Raw genomic sequence first — 18942 nt, 5'->3', positions numbered from 1 at the left:
GTCCTAACCTAACACACGCATGTAATCATTCTCACGCAGCCACATAAAAAAAAAAGAGTCAAGTCTCTCAGTTTAACAGTGATATTCACACATCAATCAATAACTGAGAAAAATTTATTTTCTCATTCGTCTGAACGAATCGTTTATCATTTTGACCAAAATGAGTGTCAGAGACTGAGCCCAGTGACCACAAATGCTGTTTGCCTCATTGTATTCCCTCTTTCCAATGTTTTTCCAAAGATAAATTCTACAGATACATTTTTTTTTGTTGTAAATTTCCATAGTGAATGAAAGAAAAACAAATTACAAAGATAAACTAGTGACACTGCTGTGTTGCCTGCTTGTGTAACATCTATACCTTAATACACCTTGGCACAATTCACACACAATGCACACTGATGTCAAAATGCCTTGATGACAGTGGTCATCATTGTCAACATTGTACCAGTCCACATTAAGACTGCTCTGCTCAGGTTAATGTTATAACTTTTTTGTGGTATATAAAACATTAAAAATGGTAAAAAGAAAAGAAAAAAAAATACAAATAAATTACTGTTGAGCATGAATTACAAACTTGTTTAAAAAATAAGACCAAAGCCTTCACAAAGATGCATGACCAAGGAAATGTAAACCTTAGGTATGAACACGGGTTAGGGTAAGGGAGCAGGGATCATTTAAACTTAAAAAAATCCAAACCAAATAATCAAAAATACTTTTACAGCTGTTTTTCTCTTCGATAACACAGCTGACTGACATATAAAAGAGTAACACACTATCACACATTTGTTCACATGTGTCTGATCTTGTTTGCAAGAAATCTTCAAATACAACTGCAAGCTGCCCTTTGTTTCACTCGCTGCGTTCCTTTGGCTCTCTGTATTTGTAGTGGATGTATTCAAAGATGTCTCTCTCACTATCCACCAACAGAGGCTCTCCTGCCACACCTACAACAGAGCGACATACAAAAATAGCCAATATTAAAAGCTGAAATCATGAATCATTGGTTACTGAATGATGACAGAAGTCACACCAGGCTGGAACACAGTTCATAAGGTTCACATGCCACATTTCACTAACACTCACCAGTGACCCCAAGTGGTCGAATGGTGTACTCATTAAGAGTGAAGCCCTTCTCCAGAGCATGAGTTCTCATGTTTTTATTGAAGATATCACTTCCAGTGAAATATAGAACTCCACAGTAGTACTGATCCTTGGGAATTAACCTTAGGGAAAATTGAGAAAGGATCATTAGAGAGCAGGAAAAAACTGCTGATTAAAAGACTCAACAAAAAAATACAGAAGGTGGCCTCTTTACTTCTGTCAAATTGTAAGTAACTGGACGTGTTCGGTATTACAGTCAGTTGAGAGAATCTTAAATTGGTCAATCACAGATTTTTAAACTTCAACAAACATACGTCATATGTTCAGTCAAAGAAACTTTTAGTATCCGGATGAATTCTTACACTCTGACTCAGTCCAAGCTGTATGGCATTTATATGTGTAAATGCCTGAACTGTAAATGTTAAAAGCAATATAGTAGGGCACCTGATATCAATACGTCTGTGAAGGTATTCTTCCTCATCTTCATCACTCTGCTGCAGCTGGCAGACTCCCTAAAAAACAAGATCCAGCACATCTTCACCAGAAATCATGTGCTTTTTGGGTTGGGTATAATTACTGTGCTGACTGTGTTACCCAACACAAAATCAAACACATACAGCTGAGCACATGAGAAGAAATAAGCAGAGGCCTCACCATGAACTTGGTGTCACCTTTGGACAGAGTATCAGTCACAAAGCCAATGGACTCCAAATGCTCGACCACTGCATGGAGGAGCCTGGGCTGGAAAAGAAGATAAAGATTAACAAAATCAAGTAATGATAAAAACAATGTGCAATCAATAGTAAAACACTGTGTTTACAGGACAAGTGAGACACAGTAGAAACAAGCCTTACCTGCTTCTCAGTCTCAGAGGTGTAATCTGGATGGGTCAGCAAAATATCAATATCACCACTTGATGCAGCACCTAGAAATTATGAACATGTGAATCAGCATCATGACAACCTGAGTTTGAACACTCATCATCAGCTGAATATTAACTGGAATAAACCTGAAGGGAAAGTTTTACCTCTCCTGTAGCTTCCACAGATTGTTCCAATATATTCTGTGTCGATCTCCTTCAACTCTCCAAGGATAAGAGTCTAATGAAGAACACAGTGTACAAGCACACGGTGTAAGGTAACTCAAAATAAATCCAACTGGAACATAACAGGTATGTAAACGTTTCTTTACCTCCATCTTTTCCATTTCAGCTCTTGGAATCCTTTTCTCAAATTCCTCAAAGTACCTGATGACAGCAAAATAATCCATTAAACACAGATGATAGAGGAAGACCTTTAGACCTTCAAATAGTGTTAATGTGAAACTGATGAATAACACATTTAGAAAGAAACACTGCCTTCAGCCAAACTTACTTGAGTCCAATCTGTTGATGATGGTTGAGTTTGTGCTCAATCTTTTTCAGATCTAAAAATAGAGCCAAAATAAATAACATTGCTAATTTTTCAAAGCTAAATGTAACTTGTGCACATTAAGTATTGAACATGCAACATACTGCACACCATACAGAAGAAGAGTGACATTAAACAAAATATCTGAACAAATGTTATACTTATATACAAACCCTCTAATGTCTTCACCCCTTCTTCAAAAAACTTTCTGGCAGCAGCAGGGCTAAAGTCAAGATCCAAGAGATGCAGTTTGTTAAATGAAGATGTACATGGACAAACAAAATAAAAACATTCATTCCTCCATCTGGCCAATACATTTTAATTAGTCATGATGCATTTCAGTGTGGATTTCAATATCATAACTAATTTGGAGTGGCACTAAAGACATACCCAATTCCAGTAACTCTGGTGAGGAAATTGATGGACGAGCTGGTATCATCATTTCGAATCTAAAATATAAAAATAGCACATCATTCTCTAATGCCTTAAAATGATTGAGCACATGAACAGTGTGGCATCAATCATGTCTTCTCACACCAAGACTCACCTTTTCTAGTTTCCGTAGTTTGCCAGTTTGTAGGAACTCATCAATCTTTTCTGCTATTTTAGCTCCAACACCATCCTGTTGAAATGTAAAAACAAACAGGAGGGTGGTGAATCGCCTGATCTGAAGCTGTTACATAAAATGTGCAGAGTGGCTGTTGACAAACACACAGCAGAGGGCACCACACAACACATGAGCTTTCTGCAACATGTGCACATTAGCAGCAGGGACAAAATAACTACATAGTAATTTCCAGTTTTCAAGAACCTTTTCATTAAAATTAAGCGTCTAAGGGCAGTTATGATCAAGTCATCTTGTTCAATTCTTTGACGAGCAGTTTGAAGAATGGAACCATGCGTACAAGGACATGCAAGCCTCAATCTCAAGGGTGACGCAATACAAACACAATAACAATCCTTTAAACTGAAAAACAGTGAACAATACCAACTAGTATATCAGCAGCGCCAATGTCTGTCCTAAATAAAGGCAATAACTGAAGATGTAAAGTTTAGGGCACATACCAGTTTCTTGGCCTCTTCGCCATTTCTGATTTTGGTAGGGTACTTGGAGATGGTAGATGCTGCTTTCCTGGACAGAAAATTAGCAGAACTATTTGTTAGAGGTATATTACATATGAATGAGATGTAATAAAACATTAAAACATATAAAGTAGCAAGACAATAGAGTGACAGCAAGCTTCAGTATATTTCTGCCACAGAACTCTTTTATTACAATATTTACATTTTTTCAACACCATTGTCCTTGTATGTATTACACACTCAGTTGCCAGTTAAGTAGTACCCATGCTAAAAATGGATGCTGTCCTAGACCCTACAATAAATCCTGCCATCATATAGGTATACCGTTTTACTTGTACTTGGCATTTTGGTGGTTATAGTTAGTAGTGCTCCTGAACTGTATTGTATTGTATTTTAAAGAGAGGTGTTGATGTCCAGTGTATTGTTGTTTACAGTTAATTAATTAGGGTATCAGAAATATCTGAATAAGCTTGCAAGATCACATCTCTAAAATAATATGGGGTGACCAGTGGTCCTCATACAGTGATCATTGGTTTCCATGGCTTCATGTACTGCATACGTTTTAGCTAATTGCGCATAATAACTGGCAATTGAGTGCATGTTGTCTGTGCATCCCACGTGAATTATTAAATGTTGATGCATTACATCCGTTTTCATGCATTTTTAAAAGAATAACCCATTGAACAAGGCACACCTCCCTGCTGAGGCTTCAGACGCTTACCTGTAAGCATTGTACTTGTGTATTGCCCTGTTGACGTTTTTCTCGTAATTGGCCAGCTCTGGGAACAGAAGTAGGACATTGCTTAACTTTATATTCAGCTCACACTCCTTTAGTAGTTTATTGCCACTATTTCAGGAAACTGCCAGCTCAGCTTCGGGCATTTAAATGAAAAAGCAGTGACTGCAAGCTGCATAGAAGAGAAAGCTCAAGATTTTCGTTCCAGGCAAACACATAACAAAGCCGAGAAGACGAAGTACAATTTAGTATATCTTAACGATCACATTCTAGTTATGAAAAGTTAGTTTAAGCTAATTTTTAAATTAAAACAGAACCCTGCTGTCACGCTAGCAGCTATTAGCCCAACCGTCTCACTTCTCTTCACGTACCGACAAGAAAGTCTGTTATTCCCTCATTTAGGGATTCCTGCGGCGCTTTCCTCTTGCTCATTGTTGAATTGACAAGGTCTCAAATGTCCGTGGTAAATCAAAACGATCAGATATGCATGTATGAAAAGTTAAGACCTCTTTATGATCTCAGCTAGCCTCTGACTAGCAACTTAGCTAGCTCAAGCTGAACAAAGACGTAGAGTGGGGGTGTGCGTGCGTATTACGTCACAGATAGCTAGATACCCAAGACGATGACGTTTAGAAATAAATAAAAACAACTTGGCACTCAACGACATTTCAACTGTGTACACAATGTTCTGCATATATGTTTAAATGGCCAGGCATATAAAGTATTGCAAATATACCACATAGTCACAAAAATGTCCATTATTACAAACAACCAGCCAGTTTTACACAAAGACAAAACAAATCACATCTGATCACATCTTTAAGAGCTGATCGTTGACAGTGCACCTGCTCATTTCTGCTTCAAGAGAAAACTGCATATAATTCACCAGCATTTTGAACTACCAGAAGATCTGTACAGTGAATGGCTGAGCTTAAGCAATTGTTACATATAATGTAATTTTCAATTTACGAAAAGAAAACACTCATCACAATAAAGGTTCAGTGCTATGTTACATTATGCAACTACAACAAATAAAAAAATAAACCTTGATAAAGCAGTGAATTTACACGACCATCTCCTCCTCATGTGTTATGAATCTATTTTCACGTAAACTTTGTCTCTGGAGAAAATTTTTATGGCCTCCTCGATTTCAGAAAGACGGCAATCAAGATGAGCCCGACGTGAGCGAACACTCAGACTGTCAGCTTTGAGAGGCAGCGACAGCAGCTCAGTCACCAGGGAGCGATGGGCTGAGGAAAACACAAACATCATCTAAATTAGAGAAGCAAATATTTACCTACATGTGGTACTATCACAGGCATAGTTGCCATCATTTATGTAATAAAAGGTCAGAGACAAAGAGCAACATACTTTCTGTGAGGGTCTTCAGTGTCTCTTGTCTCTTATACTCAGGCATCAGGGTGTGACCAGCTGGGACTGTAGGATCAGGTGCGTTCCTCCTCCTCTCCTCTTCCTCTTTTTGCCATTGCTTCTTCCTTTCCTCAAGACTGTGTGTGTGTGTTAATGTGTCAAAGAAAAGGAGAACAGAAAATGAGCAACAGCACTAAAATGGTGTCAAAATGTCCAAATCCACCTGTGGTGAATCATATGTTTTTATCTGACTGGCTACTTGAGTTCATTAAGACTGTGATTGTAAGGTCAGGAGGTAAGACATGCTGTTTGAATACTCACTACTGGGGTACCTGTCCCTTAACAGCACTGGGAACAGGCTTATCTCTGAGGTTTGTCAGTGACTGGGACCGGCGCACCACAGTTTTTCCTGCAGCCCGGGCATTATGTTTAATGAAGTCTATGGACTGGCCTTGCACTTGTAACTGTAACCAAACATATGACAATGCATGCAAATGAAACAAAAAGTAAGCACTGCTGTTACACATTTAAATGATCAAAATGCATATACAGGTAATTTCTTTAATTCTCACTTCCAAGTTCGGGTCATCGATAGAACTGCAGGAGGATGGTCGTTGCAAAGCTGGAGGGGAGGTTTTGGAGTGTGGTCTTGCTAGGGCAGATCCACCACTGGAGTGGGCCTTCAGAAAGTTTTGACACTGGGGTTTAGCAGTTGGATTAGAAACCTGCATGAAAGACAGTGGATGAGAAGTGATCCAGAGAAAATACTTGGCTTCCATCTTTCACAGACATGATCCTTACCTGTAGTTGGACCATCACCCTGGATGGGACATTCTGGTATTTAGAGGAGGTCCAAAGAGCTTTGACTGGAATTGTGCGAGACTGTGCTCTCTCAGCCTCCTGCTCTTTGCAGCGCCTTTGGATCTCCCTGAGCCGACGCACGTTCTCTTTACCGAAGTCATGCGCACGCTGCTCTAAGAGTCAAAAATTGGAAATGTTGTCACAATTTTTAAGTGGTCAAAATCTAAAATAAGAAGATATACTAATACCATTCCAAGACAAAACAGAGCTGCTCTTTGTTGCATAAGACACATTTATAGACCTGAGAATTGCACTTACTTGGTTTGGGAACAGGCATGACAGAGACACCGTCTAGTTTGAGTAGTTCTCCTACTACTCCTTTCTGTCCTCGCTCCAGAATATGCATTGCATTGGGTCCAATACGGGGATGATGTGTTGGGGTACGAGCACTGTAGCAGCCAGGGTGCAACATAGGATCTGGAGCGACTGGCCCTGAGAGCAGGGCTAAGGTCCCCTCATGGTTTCCCTCTAAACGGCCCCGAGCTATGTAGAGGTGAGAAAAAAACAAACAAACAAGGTCACTTGAGAATAGTGTTTGGTTTATAAAACAATGTTCTAACACATGAGGAAGACATGCTACTCCAAAAATAATAGCCTACATGCAATGGATCTGGGACCACAATTATTAAAAGCAATCTATGAATCAATAGAGTGACAACCAAAATTAAAAATGGTTCCAACAACTCGAGTCGTGTTGATGTAAAGTCTAAAAAACGCAAACATTCATTCATCATATATTAATGTATATGTGATATGTGTGTTTAAATGGTTACCAGTTACTTGCTGTATAGACTCAACAGTCACAATTTCATACTGTCATCTATGCTGAAAAAACAGCAACATTAAGAATTCCATCTAGTTACAGTATATGAATATTAAGTATGTTGCCCTAAATCACTAGAAAATAACAGACTTTTTAAAATGGGATTTTAATATAGCAGAGGCCAGTGCATGCATTTTAACCTGAAGCAGGTCGTCTGTAGTACTGAGGAAACAGAGAAGGATCTGGGGGGATTGGTCCAGAAATTGATGAGGGTCCCTCACACATCTGGGAAAACAAAGACTAATGAATTACAGTAGCAGCAAACAAATTTAATTATTACCAAACACATATATAGATTTCTCATAGTGATAAGCTAACCATCTTGCTGAAGAGGAAGATAGTAATCAACCACTGATTTCCTTAAGCCTGCAGGTAGTATGATAACTGTATTTTTAGTATTTTTTTTGTTTGTTGCAGAGCTACTATTTTTAGTAGTTCTCAAGTAAAATATAAGCCCTAGACGTTTTCAAAGCCACACCACACAGATTGACTAAACAAGGCTATACAGAAAAGTAGTTCCTTAATTTTATGTTTGATCAGATGCATGGTTACAACAGTGTCGCTATAACAATTAGATAAAATGAATATGAATGCATTAGTTATTCTCAATAATACAGCTATGATACCCTGTTAGATCCAGCTTTACATTGTCTGCTTACACTACCTAGCAATATCTGAGGATAGCCATTGTTATTTAGCTTGTTGTGAAGTTAGCTTGCTGAGAATCATCACGAGCTCTGTCGACAAACTCCTGCTCAGAATCGAAAAAACAGTCGTTTCACTAAAAATGTATGCAATAACTTCCTTGGACCAAACATTTGCAAACGTTTGAGTTGCATTAATTGATCGAGTTAATTACTTTACCTTTGATATCGTCTTGTTTATGAGCTGAGGATTTGGTTTACGCACTCTGATGACGCCGAGGTATCAACACTTGTTTCAGTACTCCTCTCCATGGCAACGGCGCAGCCGCACACAGAACTAGACCTGACAGATGGGACAAAACAGTCTCACCTGCTCCTGTTAAACTTTCATCCTACTGTAATCCAAATCACGTATCTGATTTAAAAAAAAAAAAAAAAAAAAAAAAAAAAAAAGTCGGGTGTTTATTAGGGAAAAGAATCAGATCAACAGCCCACAGGGTTACTGTCAACTATTTTTCAATCAATGTCTGTATTAGAGACTAGCCAAAAATAATTGATGATAATTACAGCTGTCACAATATCAATGATAGTACCTAAGCCTAAAACATTACCCACACCTCATGATTTGATTAGTCTTGGCAAAAAGGCGTTTACCTGTGTTCCTCCGCATTTGGAGTAGCTGTGAGTTCTAGCTGGTGTGTTTCTGCTGTAATCCTGCATGTTCCTGTGCATCGTTACTAATTATCCCACAGTATTGCCTTTCAGGTTTGATCAATAACCTATCCTAATTTAAAAAGACTGGTACAACCAAACCCTGGCTGTGGCTCTCATACTAACAATTTCTCTGAATTAAACATACCTATTATATCACTGGATCCAAGCTTGTACGCAGTCTGAGGTTTGGTCTGCCTGACAGGAATAAATCAGGGCAAACAGAACCACTGGTTCCAGGACATGAGCTAGAGGTCATTGCCCCCGAGTGGTGCTAGAGGCGTACTACACCTAAACAGTGCGGCCTTTCATTAACTTTCTCTACTTGAAAACTACAATTTTTACAAAAATACTTTTTTATTAAATCAACTTAAATATCTGTATTTTAAGTACAATTTATGAAATATGCATCACTGTAACTGGCGCAGACACAATATACATTTATAATTACTGCAATCCACTTTGATATAAATATAACCCTTTTTTTAAATTTCACAATCAGAATCAGCTTGTTGATAAACTCGCCTCCATTTATTTAATTTGCTCTCACACATGTTACATACAGTTCCAACCGCAAATTATAGGGAGATCCATATAAATAGACATTCAACTAAAAACAACTAAGAGTTAAAATAGACATATTGCACATCCAAGTAGATGATAAATGCATAACTGTAAACACATACATACATGCATGATATTCATACACTAATGATCATACTTATAATAATATAAGTATGATCACAAATATTCTAATTTGATTATCCTATCTGTGCACCAGATATTTTCTCAGAGTCGCTCTTCACAATGTGAACGGGTAGCACACATGTCAAATATTTACAAACACACTATACTGTCTGATAAGTTTCTTTGCTCAATGTCATTTACACAACGGCCCCGCCCTCAGCCGGAGGTCTGAGTCGCGCCTGCTCAGTGTGTTCGTCTCTGCTGTCTCCTTCACTGTGCCCCGCTGCATCGAACAGCCCCGAGAAACTCTGCACGCTCCGCCCCATAAATAAAGGTAAGAAATAACACACTGTGACCAATTCTTATTTTCAGGAAGTTATTGTCTTAAGTCGGCTTTTCTGCAGGACGATCTAGTTGTTGCCAGTTGTCGTTTGATTCTCAGGGAGATATGAGTCACACATAAAGGGGTGGGAGTGCAGCAGCGGTTGTGGCTAGGCTTTTAGTGCCAGTCAAGGCTTGTATAAGCCATTAGTTGTGCTTAAATCCACATCTGTAAACTGCATGGAAACTAATCTCCAAAAAACAGGGAGGTCTGCGGATCAAATGCAAAATGTGAAGGCGACCGGGGGCACAGAGGGAGTCTCATTCTGTATAAATGTCAGAAAGTAGCCTATTTTACCAATGCAATGCAACATCCAGAGAGTCACAGCTGAAAAACAAGATTTCATGTTTGGAAAAAGTTAGCTGTTGCAGTGTTGGTAACCAATCAGCAGGCAACCGAGGCACGAACAATGGAGGCCAGAGGCGGACGCATTTGGCAATTACAAATACTCGTCTAATTATCAGACAAAGCAATTTGATGCCATAAATCTTATTAAAACGTCTTATCTGTTTCTCAAGAAGCACAAGGTCCGTGGACAGCGACAGAGCAAGAACCGTTTTGGCACAACCCCCTTTACGCACGCACACCAGACTCAGAGTGGTTGTGACCCACATTGAGTATTTATAGTATTAGGCAAATTAAACATTACATTCAGCCTGGAGCAATACGTGAAAGTGAAACCCATAATATTTAAGTTGTTTTTTTAAGAGCTTACGCTGGTGGGAAGTTGTGGTAATAGATTTGCTATAAGGCCCAACGTCAAAAATTCCAAAGTCCTGGTATAAGGTCTGTGTCATGGCTGAAAAACTCATAAATAACAACACAGGATGATGCAACAGGCACTTTAAGGCCAGTGCTCACTGGTAAACAAGTGCCTACACACAGCCGTAGTGTAACTGTTGTCACACCTTGAATCTCACAGGATGTGACTACCTCAGAGCAGGTCATACTATGGAACACATACATCACTGCCTCATGAGCTTCACATTCAAGCTATAAATTGTCTTAGCCTTACTCCACTGCTCTTGACCTTATCTCACACCCCACACATTCCCCCCGTTATATAGGCCCACCACACACACCTCACCTTATCTGAGGGGTCGGCCAGTATTGGGTAACCGCCTGTTTACACAATGTTATAGTTTTCTTGTTCAGTATCTGTTCATTAACAGCGGCTATATCATCGTTAAACTGAAAAAATTCTTGCTGTTATTCAGTCGTTGAATAGAAGTCAACGTTATTGCTAAAGGTGTGAGTTGTTTGAATAGTAAGATGAATGAATAACTTATACCAATTTAATGATTGATGTGACATTTATTAAGCAGAAACACCCAACACACTCTTTACAAAAACATGAAGCTTCTCTCCAGTTTTTATACATTTATACACGACAGACAGAGGAATCAAGTATTTGAAGAATTAATTTCTCATACATTTCTCAATAATGATATTATAGATAGTTGCACACCATGTCAGAATCAAAACAAGCCTTCTGTTTGTAAGAATCGTAAGACGTTTGTAAGAAGTTTAAGTAACAACGATATTCCACTGTAAAAGTACACACAGCTCTCGAATCAGTCAACTGAAAAAAAGTGTAACAAAAAATGGCCATTTCCACTCATTTTCCTCTGTATTCATAAAATAGTAACAGCTGTACTTCATATTTAGGAGCAGGTCAGTCATAAGTCATAATTACTGCGAGCACATAAAACTGTTTTATACATTTATGACGAGTCAATTGTCAGTAATTCTCTACAACCATAACCTCCATCTTGTTGTTTGTGCGCTCACAGTTTTCCTTTCGCGTACCTCTGTTTTTAACGGATGTCATTTTTGACCTTTGAGCTCTGTCAAAGTGTGTTTGTATATAAATACAGCGTGGAAGTACAATGCACACAAATAAATCCATATTTATAAGGGCTTTGATAGGTTGAATCTGGAGGAGGACACATGTGAAAACCGAGTCACATGTGTTCTAGTGTTGGGTTCACCTGAGCTAAATTTAGAGCCGAGTGTTGCGACTGAGGGACGAAGGCGAGGAGGGTCAAAAACGGACTATGTGGTGGAGGAGGAGGAGGTGAAATGACAAAGAGAGACCAGGAATTGCACGTGGTCAGCAAAATGCAGGTCAGCTGGCACATAGTCACGTAGAGACATGGAGAGCAGGTGTTTGTGTGTGTGTGAAAGATGGAGATAAAGTGTATTTTCTTAATCCATTTCTTATTACAAGTGTTTGATCAGATATGTTTATATCACTCGAGAGATTTCTGAATTTGTGGCTCTGTCCCTGTTTTTCTCACTGGTTTGAGGCAACTGGAGCTAGATGTCACAAGCTCCATGCACCAATCAGACTTTAGCGACGTTGTCTGATGACAGAGGTGTGGTAGCTGTCTTGAGTTTCCCAAACTGTCAGTCAGTTATCATCTAACCACATCCATACACTCCTGAAGAAGACAACTGGCTGAGTTTTGGAGTGTTAAACGAAAAGTAGCTGGAATTCACATTTATGTAATTTCTCAAATGATAATGTGAAATCAATGTTGCAGCTCCCCTCAGCTTTCAGGAGCTTCATGGTGAATTTCAGCTAATGAATAAGCTGCCCAGTGCACAACTTGGCTTATTGCTTTTCTGGCTGCTTCAGGCAGCTGTTATCCCACTGTACACTACCTACCCAGCTTCAAACAGCAGGCGGTCACAGTGAGCGACCAGCTGGTGAACAGGGTGGAGCACTGAGCAACTGAAAAGCCAAATATTTCCCTTCGGAGTTGGTGGAGAGAGAGAGACAGAGCTAACAGAGCTAAAAGAGTGAATATTGGACTTATATTTGGTAGGTGGCCAGAACTCCAAATTTTGTTCTGTAACTGTTGGACTGCCTGCAATCAAGTTCACCATCTCAACTTTAAAGTTGATGAAATGTTAATGTTTCGTTACTGCACTTGCGCCAAAGTGACAAAAAACCCCAAACATTTTTCAGCTTCAAAAAATATAAAAATGTTTCCAAACTTTAGCCCTGACTGTCACTTATTTAGTCATGAACATTTAATGTTACCAAGAAATAGTTACCATTTAAAAACAAAGTTTTCAGGGCTTAGAGCAAGAGGGGCTAATGTACTTATAGGACTTTGCTCATCTTTCCTATGGTTGTCATGCGAGGGGGCATGACACAGTTGCATCACAGCTGCTTTAATGTGCTGTTGATGTAATACTTGTGGACAGGTGCCTACCTGGATGATCTGCTGAGCTTTCCACGTTCTTGTATAAGAACCCTTTATTCAAGCTAATCAGTATTCTTGGTCTGATAAAGATGCCATCTCTCAGTGCCATACAAGGGTCGTACGCAGGCCTTATCATGTTCAAATGCTGCGCACAAAGTACATGCGTTCATCATCTGCCGGCCTCGGCACATACTGTACAAGGTGACGCAATATTTGGTCAATTCCCTGCATATAAAAGAGACCTCTGAGCTCTGACTGCATGCTAAAGAAACATGCTAATATACACCGAAGCTGCAGACAAAGGCCACAAATAGAGCACGGCTGCTGTCAAAACAGTGCGGGACTACTTTCCAAAGTTTTCTATTGTTCTTCATGGCACTTCCCTCCTCTTAAGAGACATGGAAGAAAAAGGAGTGGGAAGTGTGGTGCAGCAGGACAAGACAGGAAAAGTCAAGCAGGCAGAGAACAAAGACCAATGTGTGGCATGTCATCACCACGCACCCAAGGGACATGGTGAGTGGGGCGGGTGTGTGTAGAGATAGACATATGACGCGTCATCAGGGTCCCTGGATTGAGCTTTTTTTTTTTGCAGGAACATTTATTTCGTGAAGCCAGACTGATCATCTTTACCCATCGTCAGTTCCACTGTGTTTTAATTTCATTTAGATATCTGCACTGGGACAATCTAGGTTAAGTAGCCTTCAGAGGTTTCATTACCCTAAGCACAGTCTTGTCTGCACATAAGATGTGACTGGTGAGATTAATGGAGGACGGAGCAGCAGGGTGAAAGTGCAGAACGGAACTGTCAGTGGTTAAACATTAAACCCAGCTCGAGGTTGTGAGTGAATGCAGGATATTCTGAAGGCTCCTGCAATGTCACCTTGTCAAAAATGTCGCCTTCACACACACTCAGAGAGCATGCACACACACACACTGACCCAGAGGACCCTGATGACTGTCTGAAGCCCAGTGCAGTGCAGTGGTGTGCAGAAGCGGTACAGTAGTGCTGACTAACCAACCCTGCTTCTGCTTAGGTTAGCTCTGCTGCATTGGCCTGCACGGTGTTTCTTTACACACCATACGTATTAGACCTATTCTTTTCCTTCATGAGCACAGCATAATGGCGATGTTATTAATGTTGAAATACAGTCTTGCTGCAAAATCTCTCTATTAGATGGTTGTGTGATCTTTTAAAATATTTCCTCCAGTACATTTTTAGTCCCTTTACTTGTAGAGAATCCGTCCCATTAGTTGAACAACCTCTGCTGCTTGCTAATGGCCTGCTGCCAGGCAATCAATAGGGTTCACGTAGAAGATGGAGGGGGAGGAGAGAAGCTGTATATCACGAGCACCGAGGCAGGCCCCCTTTCCAGATGGTGAGGGGTTTCCCAAAGGAGACAAATAGTACTGATACTGATGTGTATACTGTTTTGTGGGGTTTCTTTTGGTAAAAATGGGTAGAAAATGCTGTCTGCGATGCTTTATGTGCGCTTCTAGTACTTTACATGCATTTGTGGTCTCTGGAGTGCTCTCTGAGTCGCATTGCTCAGCTTCCACAAAGGTCCAGAGCTCTATGTGTATTCAGCTTGTATTTGTTTGTAGCATTTGTTCTAGGATTTTGATTTTAAACGGACAGTCAACTGATTATGCATCTTAAGTTAAAGTACAAGTTCACCCAAAAAAGAAAAGTTAGTCATATTCTACTCACCTCTAAGCTGGCTCAAAGTCGGGTTACAATTGGTATGACACAATGGAGTTGCATTATGGGAGATGTAGCCACCCACCCACACTATTGGGACAAAAATCAGGGCATTCAGCCTTTGCAGCACCAATTTTGACTATTGTCTTTTTTTTAAATATTGTTCCTTGTGAGTCCTCTGACTCTACAGCAGTACTTCTGATCTGCTGGGGAATCCTTTTAATGCAGTGTGTATTTGTGTTAGTGTTTTGTTGTTGTGAAGAAGTTTAACATCTCTTTCCTCAGTCACAATGGCCGTCCCTCCTGCATACGCCGATTTGGGGAAATCTGCCAAAGACATCTTCAGCAAGGGCTTTGGTAAATCAACAAATTCTCTTTAACCACACACGTAGTTTTGATTTGACGTTTGCATTTTCTTTTTCCTCGAGCAGAAGTGACATTAGAGGGCATTTAGCCTGCTCTGTCACTTTAAATGTTAGCAGTTTATTTTTGCTTCGAGTTATTTTTCCACTCTTTCTGTTCCTCTGAATTCCCTCATGTCCTTCCTCCCCAGGCTACGGAACTCTGAAGCTCGATGTTAAGACCAAGTCCCAGAGTGGTGTTGTAAGTACCGCAGTTGTCTCTGTTGGCCTGACGTGTTTCAGTTTCATGTTCGGGCCTCTCTCTCGGCACGCTGTGGTGTAGATCAGATGGCTGACTCACGACCTCACAGCACTTCATGTCAAAGTGTGTTTGCTGCCTGACATGTATCAGTCTAATCTACAGAGTCAGTGGACTAACACTGTCGGCCTGACAAATCTACACCTTACTCTCTTCCCATTAAGCAACATGTTGGGAAAAAGTGCCCAGTCTATGTTTAGTTTGCACCAGTCATGCTGTAAACCTGTTGCCATGGTAAAACCATAATGGGGGCTCGCATACAGTTTCCCACATGCCGCATTTACAAAAAACATTGTAAAATATATTTCCTCACAGGTTTTCCGCTTTCTGTCACTCTGCTTTTCATTTTTACAGTGAGTGGTACATTTCCGCATGTGAACTCGGTGTGGTTCTCCCTAACTTTCTCTCTCCTCTCTTTCTCTTTCTGCTTTCTTCCTCGGACGTCCCTGTCAGATGGTAAGAGAGAGCGTGTGTGTATATGTAATGATTAAACACAGGCGCACCGCAGGGTAAGCCAGTGATACCAGTTTGTGTGACGATGTTTGCAGTAGCTCATCCGAATGACGCCATTAGCCCCACTGCAGCACTGATGGCCAAACACACTCACAACCAACCTCTCCCCCGCAGTCCTGCCTATATTTTTCAGTTTTCCCTCCCAACTCATTTCTCCATTTATAGGTGTAGTTTTTTCTTTTAAATAACCAGCCATACAAACCTGAGAAGGATTGTGTGGCAGAGGAAAAAGCAGCGAAGCGATGCTTGTTTCCTTCGTCTTTGTTATTTCTCCCCGTATGCTTTCTCGCCCCTTCTGCCTCCAGCTTCTATAGCTGTGCTCCAGCGTGACTTATTTCTGCTTCCTGTTCCACCTTTCCATCTCCATCTCCCCCCTCATCACGCCATCCCCCTTTTGTCCCGCAGGAGTTTAACACCTCCGGCTCCAACAACACCGACACAGGGAAGTCCGGAGGCCACCTGGAGACCAAGTACAAAGTGAAGGACCTCGGCCTCAACTTCAGCCAGAAATGGAACACAGACAACACTCTCACCACAGAAATCACCATGGAGGACCAGGTGGGTCAACAAACAAGAGTTTAATCATTCTAATTGTTTAAAAAATGTTTTAAAATTCAATATATTTCAAATCTACCATGAGCTCATTCTTTGTTTTCCATACATTTGTCTGTCTGTAGCTGGCTAAGGGTCTGAAGCTCAGCCTGGACACATCATTTGTGCCCAACACTGGGTAAGAGCAGTGTCTACAATAAATCCATCAACACGGATGCATATTATTAACATATTAGTAACACAGTATGTAAATGACTGTCCTGCTTTTATTTTCTTGTTCTTCCTTCTGTAGTAAGAAGAGTGCCAAGCTGAAGACTGGCTACAAGCGCGACTATGCCAATGTGGGCTGCGACCTGGACTTCGACATGGCCGGTCCCACCGTCCACGCAGCTGCCGTGCTGGGCTACGAGGGCTGGCTGGCTGGCTACCAGTTGGCATTCGACACTGCCAAGTCTAAACTGACAAAGAACAACTTTGCCCTGGGATACAAGGCTGGTGACTTCCAGCTTCACACCAGCGTGTGAGTCACTGAATCACAGTAAACAGAGGCAGGAAATGGAAGTGATACTCTGGATGAGGGCAACCATGAGAGAGGAAGCTTTTACCCACAATGAAACAAACAGTTTTCATTAATCCCCAATTTTGTGTTGCGTTTCAGTAATGACGGCACAGAGTTCGGTGGCTCCATTTACCAAAAGGTGAACAGCAACTTGGAGACAGCGGTCCAACTGGCCTGGACAGCTGGCAGCAACAACACACGCTTTGGAATTGGAGCCAAATATCAGCTGGATAAGGATGCCTCCCTGTCTGTAAGAACTGACTTTATAATATCATGGACACATCTAAGACAATAAAATATGCTCATCACCAGGGTTGGCTGGGACAATGACTGCAGTGCATAACAAAAAAAACTAAAAACACCAGTTTGCAGCCCCCCTCGGTGAGGCTGTACTTAGTTATGCTTTGAGCTAAATGCACACAATGAAAATTCTAAAATGCTGATATTTGTTTGCCATCTGTCCACCATCTTTGTTAAGCATGTCAACATTTGCTAATTAGCATAGTAACACACAGCAAAGCTGAGGCTGGTGGTAATGTCATTAGCTTTGCAGGTATTTTGTGATGAACTGAAGTATTTGTTAAAAGGGGATTCTGGTATTTTTCAACCTGGGCTCTATGTTTACATATTTCAATGTGTAAAAATGGAAAAGGGTGCAAAAGGTTTCATCCTGCGAACGCTGGTGATCTCACATGTTCGTGAAGTTTTTTTTTAATTTCTCCTCACAGACCAAAGTTGACAACGCCTGCCTCGTTGGAGTTGGATACACACAGACCCTCAGGCCAGGTAAGCTGATTGTCTGTTTTTTTTTTTCGCACTGTTTTATGTAACAACAATCCAAAGACCTTGAGCATTGTTGATGATACATAATCCAACACGTATCCCTGCAGGAGTGAAGCTCACCCTCTCAGGTCTGATTGACGGGAAGAACGTGAACGGTGGTGGACACAAAATCGGATTGGGATTCGAGCTGGAGGCGTAAAGGTTCGATGGGAGAACAGACGAGGAGAGCAACACAGGAGAAGAATAAAGAGCCCAAATGTGAAAACACCACAAAGGTCCACTCAGCGACGCGTACAAACACATCTTCCCTCTGAGTCCTACACACATATGCACACATTCTTTGGCCTTAACCCTTAAACCCCAAACAGCCTCAAGAACCTCCAGTACTGTACCTTTAAAGGAGTCAAACGTCATGTTGTGTTGGTTATATTTTACATTATTTACAGGTTCTACAAACAAGCGAATATTGTCAGAATACACCAAAAGAACAGACTTGTTAAGCAGGTAATTCATGCAAAACTGTTCTCCATAATAATGTGCTACTTATGACCAGTTTGATCAGACAAAGTGCACTTTTAATAATCAACAGTGTCATATCTGTATTCTTTGAAGCACCTTCTTATTTGAACTGCGTGGTCGGCTCACTTTTTGTTCAGATATACTCTGGGTTTTAGACAATAATAGGATTATTAGAGGTTGCCTGTTTTGGTATATTGTGGTTTTGTTGCATGCTTTTCGAGGCGAGAGGGAAGTTCTGTATTGACAAGTACGGTGACGGAAAACAGATGCAATAAAAGCTGGAGAGAATGAAGCAGAAAAGACAAAGAGCGGCCAATCTTGACTTCGATTCCACCATTTGACCTCAGTAACACAGTTATTAACTGTGGACCTTCAGTTGCCTAAAAGTCTATTTTTCAGGTCCTGTTTGGTAAAAGGGCCGATGGCGATTTGGAACTCCATGTCACCTCTTTGTCTCATCTCGTTTTGTGTCCTGTACCTGTTCAGCCTTTACCACTACATTTCACTTTATCTGTGCTGTGCTTTGTATAGGAGAGTTAGTCAACTGTTAGGACCTCAAACTGATTTTATTGAATTAACGGAATAAAGATTGTTAAACATTGTCTCGATGGATTTGTGTTTTTTATTAATTTTT

At 40.6% G+C, this 18942-nt stretch overlaps 3 protein-coding genes across 8 annotated transcripts; 1 reads left to right on the top strand and 2 right to left on the bottom strand.

Annotated features, from left to right (window-relative positions):
* Nucleotides 1-34: 34 nt before the first annotated feature.
* Nucleotides 35-4915, bottom strand: polb (polymerase (DNA directed), beta). Of its 2 annotated transcripts, XM_030418009.1 has the most exons (15): nucleotides 4701-4915; nucleotides 4315-4372; nucleotides 3576-3642; nucleotides 3058-3132; nucleotides 2901-2959; nucleotides 2684-2733; nucleotides 2475-2526; nucleotides 2293-2347; nucleotides 2129-2201; nucleotides 1956-2026; nucleotides 1756-1842; nucleotides 1546-1613; nucleotides 1084-1223; nucleotides 804-944; nucleotides 35-690 (listed from the first exon to the last, which is right to left on the bottom strand). In XM_030418009.1, exons 1-14 carry the CDS (start codon nucleotides 4759-4761, stop codon nucleotides 850-852), a joined length of 1011 nt encoding a protein of 336 aa, XP_030273869.1. In that variant the 5' UTR covers nucleotides 4762-4915; the 3' UTR covers nucleotides 35-690; nucleotides 804-849. The 2 variants fall into 2 exon arrangements, with proteins under 2 accessions (XP_030273869.1, XP_030273868.1); XM_030418008.1 differs by having other exon boundaries at nucleotides 35-944.
* A 93-nt stretch (nucleotides 4916-5008) lies between these two features.
* enkd1 (enkurin domain containing 1) lies at nucleotides 5009-8783 on the bottom strand. 2 transcript variants are annotated; one of them, XM_030418006.1, is made up of 9 exons: nucleotides 8683-8783; nucleotides 8249-8371; nucleotides 7525-7609; nucleotides 6820-7044; nucleotides 6502-6674; nucleotides 6273-6425; nucleotides 6022-6164; nucleotides 5701-5837; nucleotides 5009-5579 (listed from the first exon to the last, which is right to left on the bottom strand). In XM_030418006.1, the coding sequence occupies exons 3-9, from the start codon at nucleotides 7607-7609 to the stop codon at nucleotides 5419-5421; spliced, it is 1077 nt and encodes a 358-aa protein (XP_030273866.1). In that variant the 5' UTR covers nucleotides 8249-8371; nucleotides 8683-8783; the 3' UTR covers nucleotides 5009-5418. The 2 variants fall into 2 exon arrangements, with proteins under 2 accessions (XP_030273866.1, XP_030273867.1); XM_030418007.1 differs by lacking the exon at nucleotides 8683-8783 and having other exon boundaries at nucleotides 8249-8443.
* An 859-nt stretch (nucleotides 8784-9642) lies between these two features.
* vdac3 (voltage-dependent anion channel 3) lies at nucleotides 9643-18910 on the top strand. 4 transcript variants are annotated; one of them, XM_030416854.1, is made up of 11 exons: nucleotides 9656-9760; nucleotides 13420-13536; nucleotides 15008-15079; nucleotides 15276-15325; nucleotides 15836-15838; nucleotides 16301-16453; nucleotides 16573-16625; nucleotides 16740-16967; nucleotides 17106-17256; nucleotides 17735-17792; nucleotides 17897-18910. In XM_030416854.1, the coding sequence occupies exons 2-11, from the start codon at nucleotides 13422-13424 to the stop codon at nucleotides 17986-17988; spliced, it is 975 nt and encodes a 324-aa protein (XP_030272714.1). In that variant the 5' UTR covers nucleotides 9656-9760; nucleotides 13420-13421; the 3' UTR covers nucleotides 17989-18910. The 4 variants fall into 4 exon arrangements, with proteins under 4 accessions (XP_030272716.1, XP_030272717.1, XP_030272715.1 ...); XM_030416856.1 differs by lacking the exon at nucleotides 13420-13536 and having other exon boundaries at nucleotides 9643-9760; XM_030416855.1 differs by lacking the exon at nucleotides 15836-15838 and having other exon boundaries at nucleotides 9655-9760; nucleotides 13418-13536.
* The last annotated feature ends 32 nt before the right edge of the window (nucleotides 18911-18942 follow it).

Source organism: Sparus aurata, chromosome 5, assembly GCF_900880675.1.
Source record: "Sparus aurata chromosome 5, fSpaAur1.1, whole genome shotgun sequence".
Classification (NCBI taxonomy): Eukaryota; Metazoa; Chordata; class Actinopteri; order Spariformes; family Sparidae; genus Sparus; species Sparus aurata.
Note: the sequence above shows the minus strand (reverse complement) of the source record. Positions and strands in the feature narration are given on the sequence as shown.

Bases quoted from the DNA above. Each gene is read 5' to 3' on its own strand.
- polb (XM_030418008.1), bottom strand. From the start codon at position 4,761: ATGAGCAAGAGGAAAGCGCCGCAGGAATCCCTAAATGAGGGAATAACA. The intron at 2,348-2,474 runs GTAAGTTTGGCT...TGCTGTCATCAG, and splicing joins CATCAACAGATTGGACTCAA to GTACTTTGAGGAATTTGAGA. The intron at 1,843-1,955 runs GTAAGGCTTGTT...CTTCTTTTCCAG, and splicing joins CCTCTGAGACTGAGAAGCAG to CCCAGGCTCCTCCATGCAGT.
- enkd1 (XM_030418006.1), bottom strand. From the start codon at position 7,609: ATGTGTGAGGGACCCTCATCAATTTCTGGACCAATCCCCCCAGATCCT. The intron at 6,675-6,819 runs GTAAGTGCAATT...TTTGACTCTTAG, and splicing joins CATGCCTGTTCCCAAACCAA to AGCAGCGTGCGCATGACTTC. The intron at 6,165-6,272 runs GTGAGAATTAAA...GTTTGGTTACAG, and splicing joins TCGATGACCCGAACTTGGAA to TTACAAGTGCAAGGCCAGTC.
- vdac3 (XM_030416854.1), top strand. From the start codon at position 13,422: ATGGAAGAAAAAGGAGTGGGAAGTGTGGTGCAGCAGGACAAGACAGGA. The intron at 16,454-16,572 runs GTGGGTCAACAA...GTCTGTCTGTAG, and splicing joins AAATCACCATGGAGGACCAG to CTGGCTAAGGGTCTGAAGCT. The intron at 17,793-17,896 runs GTAAGCTGATTG...GTATCCCTGCAG, and splicing joins CACACAGACCCTCAGGCCAG to GAGTGAAGCTCACCCTCTCA.